The following is a 21,561-nucleotide window of genomic DNA, read 5'->3' on the forward strand; positions in this document are numbered from 1 at the left end:
CATATAGATATGGGAAAAAGAATCGTGAAGGAGAGGAACTAGAGTACTTCTGTGAAAGGAATGGACTTATATTGGGGAATACATGGCTTCGAAAGAAAACAGCAGGAAAATTATGAGATGGGTGGAGTGGCAGAAGAACAAAATCAGTAATTGACTACTTTTTGGTGGAAAGAAGAAATCGCAGTAAGTTGATGGATGTGACAGCTTTACCAGTTAAAGCATTTGATGGGGACCATAGAGCTGTGGTGGCAAAATTATGGTTGGGAAAAATGGAAAAACCAAGAGATAAGAGAAAGAAAAATAAAAGTATGGAAATTGAAAGACAAAAATGTACAGGAAATTTTTCAGGAGACTGAAGCAATAAATCCCAGTTACTGAAGTGGAAAATGTAGAAGAGGAGTGGGCCAATTTAAAAAAAAGGATTTGTTAGTGCAGCAGAGAGTGCTTGTGGCAGGACAGGACAGAGTGAAAGACAAGGAGACACTGTGGTGGAATGAGAAGTGAGGAAAGTGGCGAAAGAAAAGAAAACAGCCTGGCGAGAATGGAACCGAGATCAAACAGAAGAAAGCAAAAGGAAGTATCTCAACAGCAAATGGAGATGTAAAAAGGTGGCAGGAGAAGAAAAGAAGAAAGAGTTGGGAAGAATTTACACAATAAATGGAAGTGTATGTAAGTGGCAGTAAAAGGATGCTGTATGGACTTGTAAGAAGTAAGAGGACAAAAAGAGTTATCACAGAGCTAGTGAAAAAGGAATATGAGGAATTGTTAAAACACCCAGAGGAGATAAAGTGAAGATGCAAGGAGTATTTTGACAAGCTATTGAATGTGAACAACTGTACAGGAGAGAAGGAAGCAATACAGTGTGAGGACTCAACAACAGAGGCTAATATAAGAATGCTAGAGGTGTTAGTGGTACAAAAGACGAAGATGGGAAAAGCAACAGGGATGGATGAAATCAGTGTGGAAATGATAAAAGCTGCTGGAGCTGTTGGTATGCAATGGTTGTAGTGACTACTAAAGTGTATGTGTAAACACCAATGTGTACCAGAAGACTGGAAAAAAGGGATAATACCAGTGTTTGAGAAAGGGACAAGAAAGTTTGTGGTAACTATAGAGGAATCACACTTATATCGCAGATAGTTAAAATACTGGACAGGATATTAGAAAGAAGAATGAGAAGAAAAACTGAAGGAGAGTTACAAGAGGAACAATATGGCTTCAGGAGTGGGAGATCTACAGTGGACCCAATCTTTAGCATGAGACAGCTTATGGAAAAGACCTGGGAATATGAAAAGGATCTGGTCATGACTTTCATAGATATAGAAAAGGCATATGACAGTGTCCCCAGAGGGAAGGTTTGGGAAACCATGGTTAAAAAGAGACTCGGAAGAGAAATGTTAGAAATGGTGCAAGCAATGTACAACAACGGTGCCAGCAGAGTACTGACCCCAGTTGGAAAGACAGAATGATTTAGGAATAAGACTGGACTAAGACAGGGGACTGTGCTGTCACCTCTTTTGTTTATTATGGTCATGGACGAAACTGTAAAGGAAAGAAAGGAAGCTTATGGAGGTAAAGAAATGAAGATACTGCTATTTGCAGATGATGATGTGATCTGGGGAAAGAACAGCAAAGAAGTGCAACAACTAAGTAATGAACGTAGGTTTTCATGACTCATTGTATTAACGTAAATAAATAAATTAATACTGGATTAAGGCCACTATATTTATTTAATGAAACTGAGCTTTCAGCTTAATTGCATTGGCCTTCATCAGGGTATGTTAAGTTCTACTTCCGACAGTGAGCAAAGAAATTCAAAGAAACGGGGAAGTCATGACCGTACTACCTAAGGCCTACCCCACTAATTGGACTCGACTCATTGTGCTGCGATTCACCGCCAGCTGTCGACTGTTTCGTGAGTGCGTCTTGCTGTTCCATGGTGGTGTTGTGCATGTATTTCTGCAGTACAGGTCTCCATGAATTTTATAACTTGAACTTGGCTTTAAGTTATCAAATACAAGAAATACACTCAAGGAAGACTTGTAAAATTGAAGAAAACCGTATTTTAATCCTCAACAAGTGGTACAGAAGGCGTACAGCAGTAGATATTTGCTCTGCGACAACAGTGAAAAATCGTCTGCTTGAGGCGGGATTGTTTGGTCGCATAGCAGCATGGAAACCATTATTGAAAACTGTACACAAGCAGAGAAGGCTACAATGGGTCAAAATGCATGCTAACTGGAACGCTGCATGATAGAAAAGGGTGCTTTGGACGGACAAATCTAAATTTGAAAAATTCGGTTCCAATCGTCGCCAATAGGTTCACATACAATGAGAAGACTTCCATCTAATCAATACTTAAGGACCGGTTTCGACCTTTCGAGGTCATCTTCATCTGGTCACACAATCACATAAAACATATCATGCAATCATAAAACATTACTTTTTTTTTTTTTTTTTTGCTAGTTGCTTTACGTCGCACCGACACAGATAGGTCTTATGGCGACGATGGGACAGGGAAGGGCTAGGAGTGGGAAGGAAGCAGCCGTGGCCTTAATTAAGGTACAGCCCCAGCATTTGCCTGGTGTGAAAATGGGAAACCACGTAAAACCATTTTCAGGGCTGCCGACAGTGGGGTTCGAACCTACTATCTCCCGAATACTGGCCGCACTTAAGTAAAACATTACTAGATCTAACAAAGAATGTTATACGACGATAACATGTCAAATTATTGTCATGATTGGGGGCAATCGTGGAACTGGAAACTTGCTATACAGTCTTTTCATTAATAACATACATAAAAACACGTTTATAAAAGTTTGGATTGTTCATGAGTTTTTCTGAAATTACCTGTTAGCTTTGAAAAACATGTATGGTAACACAGCCAATAGGTTCGTCGCTGCCCCAGCGAAAGGGTTATGAAATCTTGATTGATAACAATAACAACAAATATTTTCAATCAGAAGTATATCAAATTAGATGTAACAATTGCCTAACAAGTTACATAGGGCGTACTGGAAGAAATTTTGCGATTAGGTATAATGAATATGTCAACGCTATTAAGCATAATCATTTCTCTGCTATAGGACAGCACATGCACGATTACAAACATAATTTTACGGATATAGAAAATGATTTGAAAATATTTAATACAAATCCGACAGGCCCTTTGCTTAATATATACGAGGAGTTATACATAACATCTGATCAATATACAAATCCCAATTATAATATCAACGAACTAACTGAGAAAACCAACATTTTATTTAATAAAATTATCCCAATTGTAAAGAACGATTACATCAAATTAGTTAACAAACAGCGTCATACGCCAGCCATAGCGCAGACAGCGGACACCCCCGGCCCCGCCCATACACACAACAAGGCTTCCCCCACACACCCCTCCAACCCCTCCACAACAGCCGACATCATCAGAAATACAAGGTACAATACGCGACAGACAGCCAAACAGCAAACATCTCAACCAACCCATAGCAGTAAGTAAATTTTCATGGAAGTCACACTAGTATTCAACTTTTATTTATTTATTTACAATCAGAATTTCTAATTCAATCATTTCGACTTACAGATATTCACCATCATAAGAAAGGAAAGAGCCACCATTAACGACCTTGGATTCAAAAAGTGAACAATTTCTAGAACATTAATCAACGTCAAACAAATAGATTATCTAAAAGTTACAAATACTAAATTGGAAAGTGGTTGAGTAATTTTCAATACAAATTGGCAATTGTTACAATAATTTAAGCTTAAAAATTGCAAACAACATACGAAAGTGTCTGTCTCTTATTAATTTGGACTGTCAACTGAAGTTTACATCCAACGCACATTACAGTGATTTTAATGTTTTAATGTGTTTTGCTTACGAGTTATTTCGCATAATTCTAACATAATACGCACTCCAACAACGCAAGAACTACTATTATCTGCCGATTTAGACAGTCAACAGTGCAATTAAGTTAAACCATATCCACTAATTTTTATTGTGACTTTTATTGTTTTAATGTGTTTAACTGTTTGTTTATGTGCTAACTTCTTATTATTCTAATATAACATGAAGTGTACAACGCAAGAACCACTATTACCTGCCGCATTAGACAATCAACAGTGCAGCCTAGCACGTTAAACTACATTTACTAATGTTTTATTTTGGCTAGTTACTTGTTTTATTGAACTATCAACATGTATATCTCTACATTTAGTGTAATTTATTGTTAAAATGACTATAATACTGATTATTTTACAATTGTTCAACTAAGTTCATTTCACACAGGACTAAATATTCATAAGATTGGAAATCAATTCAACTGACTAGGCAAATGCCTATGTTTAAAAAATACTCGGACATACTCATCACATTATAGAAAAGACGAACTCATATTAGTTTCTTACATATGTACATTGAGTGTAATAAGAGCAATTAATTTTTGTAATAGTATAATATTGAATTCTCAGCATGGGTATAACCACTTTAAAATCGTTGAACTCTAGAGTATGTCACTAGCTCTCAATATGAGGCGTAATATGTAAATGCAATTCTAGTGTAGCTGAGGATGACCTTTTGAGAGGTCGAAACCGGTCCTACATGTGACAATAAAATAGTATTGATTAGGTGGAACTTTTCTTTCATTTATGTCTTAGGGTTATGAAATCCTGTATAATTCCACCTGTGAAGCTTGGAGAAGGAAATGCGATGGTGTGGGGATGTTTTGGAAATAATCAAGTTGGTGATTTGGTGAAAGTAGAGGGAATACTAGAAAAGAAACAATCGGTGAATAGTTCTGTTCTGTCAACATAGATGAACAATGCACAACAGTGACCTTACTGTCCTTCGAAATAGTCCCATCCCATAACTATGCACTGCTGAGATCGGTGATACATGTCCTGAAAACTTTGCAAGAAGGCTTCCTTTGGGATGGTGTTCAAAAGCCTCGTTACATTTCGTTGGATGTCAGGAATATCGTCAAATCTCTTTCCTTTCAAAGCGAGTTTGATGCGTGACTTTCTAGCTGTGACTTTTTTTCCGACGAGGGGATCCCAGAGAACCTGAGACACCAAGTTTTATCCTCAGTGACAATACAGTTTAAGAAAATTGGTGTCGCATCCGCCGTTTCAACGAAGTCCTGTGAAGCCTCTAAACGTGCCTGCTTCTGATCGTCAGTCAAGTGATGTGGCACAAGACGAGAACACGTTTTCCTCTTCCCTAACTTCTGGGTAACGATTTGTCGCACAGATTCACGGTTAATCTGCAGTTCATCCGCTATGATGCGCACAGTTAATCACTGATAGTTTGTGATTAATGTCCTCACCTTGTCAATGTTTTTGTCACTGACGGCGGTCGCCCGTCTTCTGCTATGGGGGCTGTCAGAAACACTTTTCCGGCCTCCTCTAAAACGGGCGAACCACTCGTACGCACACTTCAAGGACAGTGCTTGATCTTCATAAACACGTACCAGCATCGCATGCGTTTCTTTCGGTGTCTTGCCAAGCTTAAAACAAAACTGTACATTGATCTTCTGGTCGTTCATATTCCTGTTTGCAGTTCAGAAACAACGCACTAAACACGCTCTGTGTCAAACAGGTCTTACACGGCATATACACGATGCTCAACTGAATAACGTTGGGAGCACGTGGTTGGTCAAAACCTGCTGCTATGCAGGTGCAGCGTTGTGTGTCGCCAGTGTTGCCGGATCGACCGTTCTAACTTCATTTACCAAATTTTATTGTCACAGGTTGTATGTTGCAGGCCTCCACATTTAGTTTTTTTCCGACTCTGTGATGTTAGAGCATCTAATGTAAAGTGAGTCGTCCTCTCTTTCACGACTCCCTCTTGTGTTATTATTCAAGCGATCGTTCCTTCATGACTTTTTTCTCATTCTTATAATCATCTTCACAGTTTAATCACCATCCCCATCAATATTATTATAGTTGGTACAGTAAAACTCAGTAAGACATAAATAATCAGAAATTATATTCTCTATAACTTGTGTTATGTAGTACTTTTTGATATGACCAATAAGATAGGTAATTAAAAATTAAAGTTTTGGCACTTTCCCCTAAACTACCATTTTGAACAAGGTGAATACAATTATTTATAGCGTTGAATGTAGTTCCTTATTCCCCAACTTTACATACCAATTTTCATTAAATTCTGTTCACCCATTATCTTGTGGTTCGGTGTTGATACAGATTTACAACAAAAATCAAAATTCATGAATATCAGTTATCAAAGCTGGTACGGTAACAATGTATAAGACATAAATGATACGAAATTTAATAATATATAACTTTAGTTATGTAGTATTTACCGATAGGGCCAATAATAACAAATATTTGAGAGAGAGAGATTACAGAAAATTAAAATGTGCATTTCCTCTTGTTACTGTGGTTACGACCGGTACAAATATATCATTCTTTTTAAATTCTGAGCAATGTACATACAAAACTCTTTATTTTATTTATACTGAGATTTAAAATTAGTCAGTATTGTCTCCAAATAGCTCCTAAAATCTCTTTTTGAAGTTCACTAAAATATAAGCTAAAATTGGGAGAAATAATAGAATAATCGGGAGGCAGGAAAAACTGTCGAAAATCGGGAGTCTCCCGCCTAAATCGGTACAGTTGGCAGGTATGGATTAGAGAATTTAAAAACTACTTTGGTCGATTGTTGTTTGGCCTGGTGTTATTAGATTTTTCGATGAGTTTGGCCAATCAAATTTGCTAAAATGAAAGAAGTTTTCACAGGAAACTGACAAAGCTTCCCTGGTAAAACTGAATGTAAAATATTGAGATTTTTAACTGCCTTTCACCCAGAGGACCCGGGTTTGATTCCTGGGAAGGTCCGGCATTTTTACTTGGATATGAAGGCTGGTTCCAGGTCCACTCAGCTTACATAATTAATTGAGGAGCCATAATTAATGGCGAGATGGCGACCCCAGTCTAAAGAGCCAGGAATAACGGCCGAGAGGATTTGACACACTGACCGTGCGTCACCTCGTAATCTACAGGCCTGCAGGCTTAGCAGCGCTCGCTTGGTAGGCAAAGGCCCATTAGAGCTGCAATTTGGTTTGGTTTAGGAGTGTTTGTAAGATTTAATTATACATATTTCATTTTTATAATGTTTAGCCAAATTGTTGGTGGTTTTAATTCGCTCCCAGATTTTCCGTTTCCCTATGTTGTACCTACTTTTTTTAAATTATTTTTTAATTTTATGTGGTCCCTCCAAAAATGGAGAATCGAAGTTTTACTGTAAGCCTAAGTTTAGTGTCTACTCTATGAAATAAGTACTGTTTATTTTCCCACTGTCTACAGTATTTCTAATAAATATATATCTTTTAGAATTATGCTCATCTACCCATGTGTCTTCTTACCTATGGACAGCAGGAAAGGGGGCCTGTCGTAGAATCCCAGCCATGGGGGGCAATTTTGGCTCTGTACAGCCGAAACAACTTCATAAACAAAAATGACAGATAAAGTGGTGGGTAGATTCATCCAATACGAACTGGTTGCTCGTGCACAGCATTACTTAACATACATGTTGCCACTAATAAATTGGCACACTGGGGCAAAACACTGGCAATAGGAATGGGTTAGCTGAAAAATTTATAATTTCCAATAGCGAACCAATTATACTGACTGACATTATAAATTTACTCATTCGGGACAAATACTTCAGGTTTCCTACGGGAATTGATTTCTGTAGTTGTGCCTTACATTTAAAATTTTAAGACACCTTGGACTACACCCCAAACTAATAAACATGATAAAACTAACACCAAATCAAAAGTGAAGTTTAGGGGTGAAACATCAGAGAGATTTGAAATTAAAACTGGACTACGGCAGGGAGAAGGGCTCTCACCACTATTTAATTGTGCTCTAGAAATGGTAATGAGGGAATAGTTTAGGAAATGTCCCCCAAAAATAAAGATTGGCCAAAAAAATCAAAACAAATTGCCTGGGTTCCGCCAATGATTTAGCATTACTAGCAGAAGCAAAAACCCAGATACCACAACTTCAAAACCTTGCAAATAAAATTGGCCTCAAAATACCATTTGAAAAAAAAAAACCCAAACAAACAAACAGAAATTATGCCTCAAAAACCAACACAACTAAAAGAAGTTACCATAAATGGTAATAAAATCAAAATAGTACCTATTTAAATATCTTGGAGAAGTAATAACATATAACCTAAATGAAAAAATCTCAATCCAAACAAGAACAAATAGATTAGCTAAAGCACAGAAATTAACATGGGATATCTACAAAAAGAAATGTCTATCAATAAATGCAAAACTAAAAACACTACAACACAGTTATAAAACCGGAAGCTACATATGCAGCAGAAACACTTTTTCACCTGAATAAACAATCAAAGACTGACAGACTTCAGAAAACTGAAAGTAGGACTGGAAGAACGTGCATCAACAAAAAATACCAGAAAGATGGACAGTGGCAGATAATACCTAACAAAGTCATGTACAAAGAGCTAGAACCCATTACATATACTATGCATAAGAGGAGACTGGGATTCTTTGGACATATCATGAGGATGCAGGATTCGAGACTTCTGAAACAACTAGTACAACACAATCTTGTCTCAAAAAATACCACAACAGGATGTAAATGGATCAGAGACGTAAGAGAGGATCTGAAGGAAATAGGCCTTACAATGGAACACACCACAAATAAGATAAAATTGAATACAAAACTCAAGAATACAAACCTCCGCTTTACCCTTACACGAAACAAACCAACAACACGCACATTTTCAACTGAGAAAAGGGCACAAAGATCGGAGCGTCTGAAGATGTACTGGGAGGACCGCAAAGCTCGAACAATACCTTCAAAGAGACCTGAACGATAAGACTGACTAAAGTGACCCTACTGTTATTTATAAGTTTCATTTCCGTATTGATGGATATTACTTTACAGAAAAACAATATCTGAAGGAAATAGGCCTTACAATGGAACACACCACAAATAAGATAAAATTGAATACAAAACTCAAGAATACAAACCTCCGCTTTACCCTTACACGAAACAAACCAACAACACGCATATATATATATATATACATATATATATGTATATATATTGTTTTTCTGTAAAGTAAAGTGATCCTATGCGGTCATAAAAGAAGAAGTAGTAGTTGTGCCCTTTACCGGAAAACTAAGGGCCACAATCCATTTGTGTTATGACCGTAAGGACAGCAATGTACTCCGATATTGAATAATAATCTCCATAACATCTAGCTGCCTCATATTTCACACCACTTTGTGCATATTTCACGTAATATCTAACAAATAAATGTTATGTTTAAAGGCGCCCGTCTAGCCGTAACCTGTGCGGTACAACATGTACACTGATTTTTATTCAAATTTTAACTTCATACTAAGTTTCAATCAGAAGTAATAGGCCTTACAAACTGAATTTAGCTTCTAGGATGTATGCAAGCAAGGTGTTGCATTGATACCTCAATCAGAAATGTTCAAGCCAGTGTTCTGTACTTTCATGTGACTAATCAATAGCCAATTGTGTACATAGTTGAACTTGCCACTGTTGAGTTACACAAACATATGTGTGTTCCATATTATATAACCTAAAATTGGATGGTAGTAGCAGTAAGGTGATATGTGTCTTCATGAACGATGCACACTAGTCATGCATTAGACATACCAACATTAATGATCAGTCTAAATTAGTCCAAACTTTTACCACTATATGTGATGTTTTTATGAACAATACAATTTTTATTGCATGTCAACTGAGGATGACCCCCTAGGGGTCGAAACTAGTCTTGACTATTTGACTATATTTACTTGCTTAATGTAAAATAAATTTGTATTGATAAGGTGGAGATTTGTATATATATTGTTTTTCTGTAAAGTAAAGTGATCCTATGCGGTCATAAAAGAAGAAGTAGTAGTTGTGCCCTTTACCGGAAAACTAAGGGCCACAATCCATTTGTGTTATGACCGTAAGGACAGCAATGTACTCCGATATTGAATAATAATCTCCATAACATCTAGCTGCCTCATATTTCACACCACTTTGTGCATATTTCACGTAATATCTAACAAATAAATGTTATGTTTAAAGGCGCCCGTCTAGCCGTAACCTGTAGTCTTTACCGGAACTTTTAAACTCTTATGCAAACTTCAAACTCCATCATTCTTATAACTTCACGAATAAATGGATAACCTCAGTTCTGTTTCTCCTGCACAAATCCAGTAACAAGCCAAAGTTTAGTTAAATTTTGCTGTCCCTGATCCCCTGAATGCTTCTCAATCCAATCCAATCTCTTAAAATGTTCTTGATCCCTTTGCCAACATCATATGTTCCACTCAGAAACACCAAACTTCTTTGCATTCTGTATTTTATTAGTATGTTTTGCCTTGTGTAATGCCTGGAATTTGAGGTTTAGATCATAATTCCTGTCTTTAATTTACATGAAGTGACAAACGCATTCTCCCTTCCACATGAATCCACCCATGACTGGTACAATGACAAAAACTGAATGCGTAAACATAATGACGTGAACCGAAGCAACAATAGATCACAAGCCACAAATTTGGAAAAAATCTTCAAAGATCAGAAATTTTTGTTTATTCGTGACCTCCGATCTTAGCTTCAATGCACATGGTGAATTCTGCCACACAAGCCAGTACAGCTGGGGAATGCATGCATATTTTAGATATTTTTAGTATATATCAATTCAATGTCTAGTGATTATTATTACAGGCATAGGGTTTTCTCTAAAGTTTCCTCCATTTCTGGTCATCTTTTTAAGAGGGTAGATAGTTTATGAACCAAAAACTGTATTATGAACAAAAATAATAACAGAACAAATGAAAAATACACCATTATCTTTCTAATTTTATAAAATTAGACTATCAAAGTGTGGTCACCAAGACAAGTGCTAGCTTGTTCAGGTCTACAATGGGTACACAGGAGCAGCTTGGAGTTCAACTAAAATATAAAATAAAAATGTTTACATGCAAGCGGTACACCATAACTGACAAAGAATGGGAAGCCAGGTCAGAAAGAATGAAGAAGTTCTGGGAGTAGAAGAAGAAACATAAACCAAATTTGTAGTTAACCCATGAACGCCTAGCGTTGCATATGTGCAACGGCGTGCCGGTGCTCTTTTCTTTCAATGTATGAAGTTGTTCTCCAGTAAAAGAATGAAAATTGCGCGCGTGTTCGGTAAAGGGAAGTCTTGTGCTTTGTTACGAGTCGGTTAATCAATAGTCACCGCTTGATTGTTGACGAGGTGTATTTTTGAAGTTCACTGTGTGTTCCAGCTATCACAATGGCATACCGTAAGAGGTAAGATTCGCCATATAATTTTATGATTTGGAAATAATTAACCTCTTTTAGGAAATCCAGGAAGTAAATTCATCAAAGTTTGAATGTAGCACGATTCCTTTTACAATTAATAACTCGTGGGCATCCGGCTCCATGGCTAAATGGTTAGCGTGCTGACCTTTGGTCACAGGGGTCCCGGGTTCGATTCCCGGCATCATTTCATCCTCATCACGACGCGCAGGTCACCTACGGGTGTCAAATCAAAAGACCTGCATCTGGCGAGCCGAACATGTCCTCGGACACTCCCGGCACTAAAAGCCATACGCCATTTCATTTTCAACTCGTGGGCAAGTGAGATCCACATATTCCCGGCGTTGCATATTCGCAACGCTAGGTGGATTCGTTGTCAAATCACTTCCTTATGTACTAATGTTGCTTCTACAGTTCACCCTGTCTTCCCACTAGATCTGGTCAAGAGATGTTCCAGGGCAGATAAGAAAGTCATCATGGTAGAACGCCCTACACTATTTGGAATTTATAATACACTTATGGGAGGAACAGATCTCATGGACGAGAACGTCAACAGATTCTGCGTGGCAATTAGGAGCAAAAAATGGTGATGGGTAATTTTTTCCTGCATTTTAGATGTCAGCCTGCAAAATGCTTGGTACCTCAGCAACATGTCACAGCCTAAAATAACGCAGCTCCAGTTCGAACGGGAAGTGGCACAATACTAGGTTAAATCCTACGGCACGGAGCCCAGGGGAGCAGGGCGCCCATCGCTATCGCGCGCGAAGAAAGGTCACGTACATGAAGTTGTACGGTACAACAGGCGAGACCACTTTGAGATGTATATCGCTGAATATGAAATAAGACGGTGTGCATATGAGAAATGTTCTAGCATAGTCCGTACAGCATGTGTAAAGTGTGACGTTGGGCTCTGCATAAGTTGCTTCATTCCGTTCCATACAAAGGGACATACAGATCACCGAGTCTTCAGAGAAACCCACAGCAAATGACCACACTAGTAAACTGAAGAACTCTGAATATGCTGTCAGTTTTTAATATAATTTTCCAATAAATATATTTATTTTGATTACCGTATATATAATAGGTAATGTAAATAATGTCTTATTGTATATAAACTATTTTATTTTGTCTCTTATTAAATAATCAACTCAACAATAACTAATATCTTCTCCTCCACGCTCATTGTCCTCTTATTTTCATTATTTTATCAAAGAAAACAATATACGTGTTGGTACCTTGCAGACGTCAGCGCCTAGCGTTGCATATATGCAACACCCTATATTTCCGAAACTAAACATGTTTGCTTCCAAATAATGGATCTTCCTTGAATAATACCCTATGCTAAGAATATTTATTATGAAAAATTGAACATTTCAAAAAATAAAAAATTTGGGCATTCAAGTCAAACAATTTTGGAATCAAATTCTTTTATGTTATTACCAATGCCAGCATACCATAATGCTCTTAAGACTTAAATGTATATGGACTGATTAAAGTGCTCCAATGTGGGCATAAAATAATTATTAATAATAATAAATGTCTGGAAGATGCAAGATTGTTACTTTCTCAAGTACATAATAATATTAACAAAATCAATGGGTTAAATGACCTACACCTTCTCATGTTTAGATCAAGCAGGCAAGTGACAGTTCAAGTATATTTTGACAACACTGTTGGATGTGGGGTGGAAATTGGAGTAGGGAGCCAGTTGACCTTCAGACTTACATTGTCTCAGACTATAGTGTTAAAGCAGTATTTTCTACATTAATCTTGTATTTGCCATAACACTAGGATTTTAAAGAATTATGGCACTACCTTAACCACTGTTAATATCGTATCCAACTCCTTCCTTCAAATTCAAAACTTTCTTACTGCACTCCTTCCTATATTCTTATCTCATCTTTTATGTCAGTCATGGAGCAATCCCTGATTTTCCTAGATAATCAACAACATTCCCGCTATTTCCCTTCTCATTGAAACAATTAGATATCTACCTTTAGTTGGATTTTTCTCCCACTTCCAAACAGGTGTGAAGTCTGTGTGGCATTGCGAGCATTTGAATGCGTCAGGGGGCGGAGGAGTCTTATTATCCTTGGTTATGAAGTCCACTACATGTTCCAAACCGAGAAGATAAATAAATTCCGTATTTGATGGATTTGGAATGAAGTGCATTTCTGGTGGTGGAGGCTTCGGAGGTGGAATCTGAAAGACAAAATATATTTACCATTAGGAAATTACAAAATACTCTAGAATCTTTCACAAAGGTTTTTTTCATCTTACAAATCATACAGCAATTTTGGAATCAAATTCTTTTATGTTATTACCAATGCCAGCATACCATAATGCTTTGTTTAATAAATGTCATAGTTTGATGTCTCAATAATTACTTCCACGGTTCTATGATACTGAGATCTGCAGTCATCAGAGAAGATCAGGGGAGGAGGGAATCTAATGATTGGAAGTTAAGGCTCTGGTCATGGGTGACTCCATTGTTATAATGCAGCGTGAAAGAAATTTAAGGGAGTGGAGAGCGTTGCCAGTGGGATGTTGAGTGCGAGGGATACTGACTGACAGGTGGGAACCTGGGAGTGAGATTTGTACATCCTAGTAGGTTGGTAAGAGATAGGGATTCATACTCAGAAGTTTTTATTTGAACTGTAGTGGTATGTATAAGTTAGGAGGTTTGTTTAGGATTATAGGGAGGTATATACAGGTAAACGGGGTGGGCTAGGGAGCAGTGATAAGTGCACAGAGATGACAAAGTTGTTAGTGGTAAACTCTAGAAGTACTGGAAGGAAAGGAATAAAATTAAGTGATTTAATAGATATATATTTATCAGATATTGTAACAGGAGTTGAATCATGGCTAAGAAGCAATTTTACGGGTGCGGAAATGTTCTCCCGGAACCGGAGTGTTTATCACAGAGACAGGATAGATTAAAAAGGAGAGGGAGTATTCATTTTGGTGAAAGAAGGAATTTTAAGCTATGAAAAAGTTGAGGGTGAGAAACATTTCTAGGCGTATGGCTCATCTCTAAGGAGAGAGATCTTTTGGGGTGTACAAGCTGGAAAGGGTGACTGACACAGAATTATTTGATAAGTAAATCAGCTATGTGGGAAAACCAACACTGGAAGGATCGTGATCGTAGCTCGTGACCTAAATTTACCAAATGTTAACTGGGATGGTAAATTGAATGACATAAACCATGACCAACACTTGGTAAATAATAAGTTAATGTGGGAAGGACGTCTGAACCAGAAAGTGAAAGAATCAACTAGAGGAACGAATATTTTAGACGTAGTGCTGATAAAACAAGATGAGCTCTTTACAGGGAAACTGAAGTGAAAGAGGGTATTATAAATCATGAAGCTGTGACAGAAAGGTGGTTTGTAAATGTAGGAATATTAGGCAGTATCATAAATATGGTTGATAAGGAAGGCATGAATTACTTTTTAAAACATAATTATGATCAAAGGAAAATGGTAAATAAATATATAAACAGCCTATGGGATGGGTTTAAAGCAATTGCTGAGGAGTGTAAAAACAGGTATGCACCTTTAAAGGTGGTAAGGAATGGTACAGATCCACTATATTATAAGAGAGAAATAAAGAGATTAAGGAGGAAATGCAGGTTGGAAAGAAATAGAGTTAGGAAATGTTGTGGAAGTCAGGAGAAATTGAAGGAATTTACAAGGAAATTGAATATAGCTAAGAAATTAGCTAAAGATAACAAGATGGCAAACATAATTTACAATCATACGGGTTTAAGGCAGAAACGGGTTCCAAGAAGGACATTCCAGGAATTATAACTGTCTAAGGAGAGTGCATATGTGAGGATTTAGAGAAGGCAGAAATATTTAGTCAGTTGTATGTTAAAATAGTTGAATACAAGGATAATGCCCGAGTAGAGGAGGTGACTAATGCTAATGAAGTACTAAAATTTTCCTAACAAACATACGTATAGATGCGAGCTGAAGAAAAGACTAGCGGGTCGTGAGGTGGGACACAGGGGAGCAGCTTTCTCTCTCGGAACAATACATTCACATATAGATCATGAAGCTATGATTAAGATTACATTGTCTGGGGAATGCCATATGATAACAAATATTTGGTCACGTCCAAATGGGGCATGTAAAAACAGGAACTGGCGTGTGTGTCACTATGTGTGACAATGCAATTGTATGTCTATAATGATATACTTTAGGTCTTAAAATTAGTTTATAAACCACTATCTCCACTTAAAACTAACTTATAAATATATAAGATAAAAACAATATATGTAGGAACACTTCATGCAAATGAACGTTTGTGTCTTGCGTGTTATTCAGTTCATCGGTTGACTTCTGTGTTCAAGTCTTATTTTCATAGTTGTACACTTGGTTGGGAAAGAAAGGGGGAGGAAGACCTAGGATGAAGTATTTGGACAACATCAAGAAGAGGTTAGGTTGTGTCAATTACATGGAACTGAAACGAACAGCCAACGAAAGAAAAGAGTGGTTGCATCGACAAGGTATTAGCCTTTAGAATATTGATTGATTGATTGATTGATTGATGTATAAAAGATTTTGTCTTCAAGTATGTTTGTGGGTTACTGTAGTCACGTCCTAGTTCGTGAACCATGGGCAACGGCTGAGTGGCCTAGTAAGTGGTCCTGAGAGTCAGGATACCAGTTGCTATGGAATGGGAGTGGGCATCTCAGACATATTCTGAGTCGTGGCCCTCCCTGTGCTCAGGCGGCTAGGACTATACAATTCACCGGTGGTCCATAACCCGTTAGAGGAGAGATCCTCACTTGGACTATGTGCAAGTAGGGCAGCATCCTGCTTTATGAATTTACCGAGCTCAGAACACTTTAAGCAATCCTCGGACCTATGGGAGTAATGGAGTCCCACTCCCATTTGACAGGCGAGGGACTCCTTGGAAACAACTTGGCGAACGAAATGGAATTCGATGGGGAGCTATCAAAATTAATGGGGCTTATGGAAGAAAGACGGTAGAACTGGCTGAGTCAGCAAAGAGGATGCATCTGGATGTGCTAGGAGTAAGTGACATTCGGGTAAGGGGAGATAATGAGGAAGAGATAGGAGATTATAAGGTGTACTTGACGGGTGTTAGAAAGGGAAGGACCGAGCTCAATAGCTGCAGTCGCTTAATTGTGGCCAGTATCCAGTATTCGGGAGATAGTAGGTTCGAACCCCACTATCGGCAGCCCTGAAAATGGTTTTCTGTGGTTTCCCATTTTCACACCAGGCAAATGCTGGGGCTGTACCTTAATTAAGGCCACGACCGCTTCCTTCCCACTCCTAGCCATTTCCTGTCCCATCGTCGCCGTAAGACCTATCTGTGTCGGTGCGACGTAAAGCAATTAGCAAAAGAAAGGGAAGGGCAGAGTCTGGGGTAGGGCTCTTTATCAGGAATACCATTGCACGCAACATAGTTTCAGTTAGGCACGTAAATGAGCGAATGATGTGGGTAGATTTGTCAGTGGGAGGAATTAAGACAAGAATTGTGTCCGTGTATTCACCATGTGAGGGTGCAGATGAGAATGAAATTGACAAGTTTTATGAAGCATTGAGTGACATCGTGGTCAGGGTCAACAGCAAGGATAGAATAGTGCTAATGGGAGATTTCAATGCGAGAGTTGGGAATAGAACTGAAGGATACGAAAGGGTGATTGGTAAATGTGGGGAGGATATAGAAGCTAATGGGAATGGGAAGCGTTTGCTGGACTTCTGTGCTAGTATGGGTTTAGATGTTACGAATACATTCTTCAAGCATAAGGTTATTCACCGCTACACATGGGAGGTTAGGGGTACCAGATCCATAATAGACTATATCTTAACAGACTTTGAATTCAGGAAATCTGTTAGGAATGTAAGAGTTTTTCGTGGATTTTTCGATGATGCAGACCACTACCTGATCTGTAGTGAATTAAGTATTTCTAGGCCTAGGGTAGAGAAAGTGAAATGTGTCTGCAAACGAATAAGGGTAGAAAATCTCCAGGACGAGGAAATTAGACAGAAGTACATGGATATGATTAGTGAGAAGTTTCGAACAGTAGACAGTAAGCAGTTTCAGGACATAGAAAGTGAATGGGTGGCATACAGGGATGCTGTAGTAGAAACAGCAAGGGAATGCCTAGGAACAACTGTGTGTAAAGATGGGAAAAGGCGAACATCTTGGTGGAATGATGAAGTGAGAGCAGCCTGTAAACGTAAAAAGAAGGCTTATCAGAAATGGCTCCAAACAAGGGCCGATGCAGACAGGGATTGGTACGTAGATGAAAGAAACAGAGCGAAACAAATAGTTGTTGAATCCAAAAAGAAGTCATGGGAAGATTTTGGTAATAACCTGGAAAGGCTAGGTCAAGCAGCAGGGAAACCTTTCTGGACAGTAATAAAAAATCTTAGGAAGGGAGGGAAAAAGGAAATGAACAGTGTTTTGAGTAATTCAGGTGAACTCATAATAGACCCCAGGGAATCACTGGAAAGGTGGAGGGAATATTTTGAACATCTTCTCAATGTAAAAGGAAATCATCCTGGTGGTGTTGCAAACAGTCAAGCTCATGGGGAGGAGGAAAATGATGTTGGTGAAATTATGCTTGAGGAAGTGGAAAGGATAGTAAATAAACTCCATTGTCATAAGGCAGCAGGAATAGATGAAATTAGACCTGAAATGGTGAAGTATAGTGGGAAGGCAGGGATGAAATGGCTTCATAGACTAGTAAAATTAGCGTGGAGTGTTGGTAAGGTACCTTCAGATTGGACAAAAGCAGTAACTGCACCTATCTACAACCAAGGAAACAGGAAGGATTGCAACAACTATCGAGGTATCTCATTGATTAGTATACCAGGCAAAGTATTCACTGGCATCTTGGAAGGGAGGGTGCGATCAGTTGTTGAGAGGAAGTTGAATGAAAACCAGTGTGGTTTCAGACCACAGAGAGGATTTTCAGGATCAGATTTTCAGTATGCGCCAGGTAACTGAAAAATGCTACGAGAGGAATAGGCAGTTGTGTTTATGTTTCATAGATCTAGAGAAAGCATATGACAGGGTACCAAGGGAAAAGATGTTCGCCATACTGGGGGACTATGGAATTAAAGGTAGATTATTAAAATCAATCAAAGGCATTTATGTTGACAATTGCGTTTCAGTGAGAATTGATGGTAGAATGAGTTCTTGGTTCAGGGTACTTACAGGAGTTAGACAAGGCTGTAATCTTTCACCTTTGCTGTTCATAGTTTACATGGATCATCTGTTTAAAGGTATAAAATGGCAGGGAGGGATTCAGTTAGGTGGAAATGTAGTAAGCAGTTTGGCCTATGCTGACGACTTGGTCTTAATGGCAGGCTGTTCCGAAAGCCTGCAGTCTAATATCTTGGAACTTGAAAATAGGTGCAATGAGTATGGTATGAAAATTAGCCTCTTGAAGACTAAATTGATGTCAGTAGGTAAGAAATTCAACAGAATTGAATGTCAGATTGGTGATACAAAGCTAGAACAGGTCGATAATTTCAAGTATTTCGGTTGTGTGTTCTCCCAGGATGGTAATATAGTAAGTGAGCTCGCAGTTGCGATCAGCAGTATTCTGTAAGAAGGAAGTCAGCTCCCAGACGAAACTATCTTTACATCGGTCTGTTTTCTGACCAACTTTGCTTTACGCGAGCGAAAGCAGGGTGGACTCAGGATATCTTACTCATAAGTTAGAAGTAACAGACATGAAAGTAGCAAGAATGATTGCTGGTACAAACAGGTGGGAACAATGGCAGGAGGGTACTCGAAATGAGGAGATAAAGGCTAATTTAGGAATGAACTCGATGGATGAAGCTGTACGCATAAACCGGCTGCGGTGGTGGGGTCATGTGAGACGAATGGAGGAGGATAGGTTACCTAGGAGAATAATAGACTCTTATGGAGGGTAAGAGAAGTAGAGGGAGACCAAGACGACGATGGTTAGACTCGGTTTCTAACGATTTAAAGATAAGAGGTATAGAACTAAATGAGGCCACAGCACTAGTTCCTAATCGAGGATTGTGGCGACGTTTAGTAAATTCTCAGAGGCTTGCAGACTGAACGCTGAAAGGCATAACAGTTTATAATGATAATGATAATGTATGTATGTATGTATGTATATATATATATATATATACATAGAATAAAACACTTTTCCAAGTTTGAAAAGAGTGCCAGGCGTATGGATACAATTAGGATAAAATATGTATATTCAGCTCTGCTGTATGTCGAATCTTGTTGTTTTATGTTAACATTTAATCATGTTGTCCTGTGACACCCGTAAAATTTAAGTGGCATTGGATTCAAAGTGGTGGCTCCTTTCCCCATCTGTAGCTGTGCAGTGATGTTATAATTATTGTTATTGGTGTGGTTGATTTGCATTTGATATGTGAGATTATGAAAACTTCACTATACCACTCAACACAAAATAAATTTCTAACTTCTGAGTGGAATGCGAAATGCAAGCGCAAATAGGCTCACTTCTTCCATAAACACACAACTGTGGTGACAGCTCTTACCCGAGTTGTAAATCACGTTTCTTCTCCACGGGATGACAAATAACATTTTCAGGGCTAGGAAAAATGTGATTGTACTTTTAGTAAGGGGTAATAGCAAAAATTCATAATATGATAGGTATGTTTATAGGTTCCTAATCCAGATCTAGGCTACCGCATCTCGCAACAAATATTCGCTACACTTCACTGTACCACTCAACACAAAATCAATTTCTAAATTCTGAATGGAATGTCAAATACAAGCACAAATAAGACTCACTGTGTTATTCAGCAATCTTGCTGCTAACTGGCAGACAAAACTGAACATTCGTGAGGCTAATGCTCTCCCGAAAGTGTAACTTACCCTGTAAAGTTCAGGAATGTAAGGCCCTTTTTTGTAATCACGCAACTGTGGCAACGGATCTCACCTGAGTTCGAAATCATATGTTTCACAAGGGGTGACAAATAACATTTTCAGGGCCAGGGGAAACGTGATTGTACTAAGCGGTAATAGCAAAAATTTGTGACATGATAAGCGAGGTATTTTTATATAAATTTAATACGATGAGAATTGGGACTTTGAGTAATTCATTTAATGAAACAGATGACATACAGTGCACACTACTTATAAACAGAAATAAAGTACACAAGTAACTATTAGTAAGACAAAACATTACTAACATTTCACTGCTACTGTCAACGCAATCATACTTATTTCTGACTACTGCATCAAAATTGAGTTTTCACAGATAGTTGTTTAAAAAAAATTGAACAATATTACTCCATCCTTCATTTCCCATCATTGCCAATAAAATGCTGTGCACTGTCATCCCTTTTGTAAACATGCTATGGGAACACTTGCTATACTTCACAGAAAGTCTAGTCTGTGGTCAACAAAATTAAATCGGCAACCACTGATATCCATTTATTAGTTTTATTGCATACTGCAATGCATCCAATTTTACAATTTTAAATATTACTAAGACAATTTTAGCTGAAAATGAAATGCATCCATTGCGTGGGGAATTGTTTTCAAAATTTTCAGTGGAATATTGAGGTGCATCCATTATATGGTGGCATCCATTATAGGAATAAACGTAATAATGTTCTCATCTCGGTACCAAAGCATGCATTTTATCTCACAGTAGTTATAAAAAGATCTACCTCACCTGTAAGAGAGTCTTTTCTAATTGCTTCCTGAGAGCTAGTTTGGCTGCTGCTTGACGTTGTGCTGGAGTTTGAGTCTCATCCACTCTCACTCTCTCCTGAAAGTGAATTCAAAAGTAGGATCACTTTTAGTTAGTGGTTTAACGTTGCACTACCGTAATACATACAGGTTTTCAGAGATGCTGGGGTAGGAAAGGGCTAGGATTGGAAGTTAGCTGCTGTGGCCTTATTTTAAGGTTCTGCCCCAGCAGTCAAGTGTAAATGGGAAACCAAGAAAACTATATTCAGGGCTGTCAACAATGGGTTTCAAACCCAGTATGTCCCAAATTATCAGACTTTATTTAAACATAAAATAGACATTAAATGTCAACATACTGGAAGCAATGCAGTTCTATGCTGCATGGAGATCACCGAAAAAAGAAATCATTGCAAAATGTTTTAGAAAAACTGGAGTGATTTATGCAGAAGACATCACAGAAAATGAAATGTTAGATGACGCAAAAACAGCTGAAAGCTGGAGGGGTTTGTG

General features: G+C 38.1%; 1 protein-coding gene across 2 annotated transcripts in view; it reads right to left on the reverse strand.

Annotated features, from left to right (window-relative positions):
• Nucleotides 1–21,561, reverse strand: part of simj (simjang) — a 164,023-nt gene that overhangs the window by 26,136 nt on the left and 116,326 nt on the right. The window contains exons 7-8 of one of the 2 annotated variants that reach the window (XM_067145896.2): nucleotides 21,035–21,130; nucleotides 13,353–13,560 (exon numbers count right to left, since the gene is read on the reverse strand). In XM_067145896.2, the coding sequence (XP_067001997.1) occupies nucleotides 13,353–13,560; nucleotides 21,035–21,130 (304 nt within the window). The remainder of the gene's footprint in view (nucleotides 1–13,352; nucleotides 13,561–21,034; nucleotides 21,131–21,561) is intronic. The other variant, XM_067145897.2, reaches the window with a different exon arrangement.

Source organism: Anabrus simplex, chromosome 4 (assembly GCF_040414725.1).
Source record: "Anabrus simplex isolate iqAnaSimp1 chromosome 4, ASM4041472v1, whole genome shotgun sequence".
Lineage (NCBI taxonomy): Eukaryota > Metazoa > Arthropoda > Insecta > Orthoptera > Tettigoniidae > Anabrus > Anabrus simplex.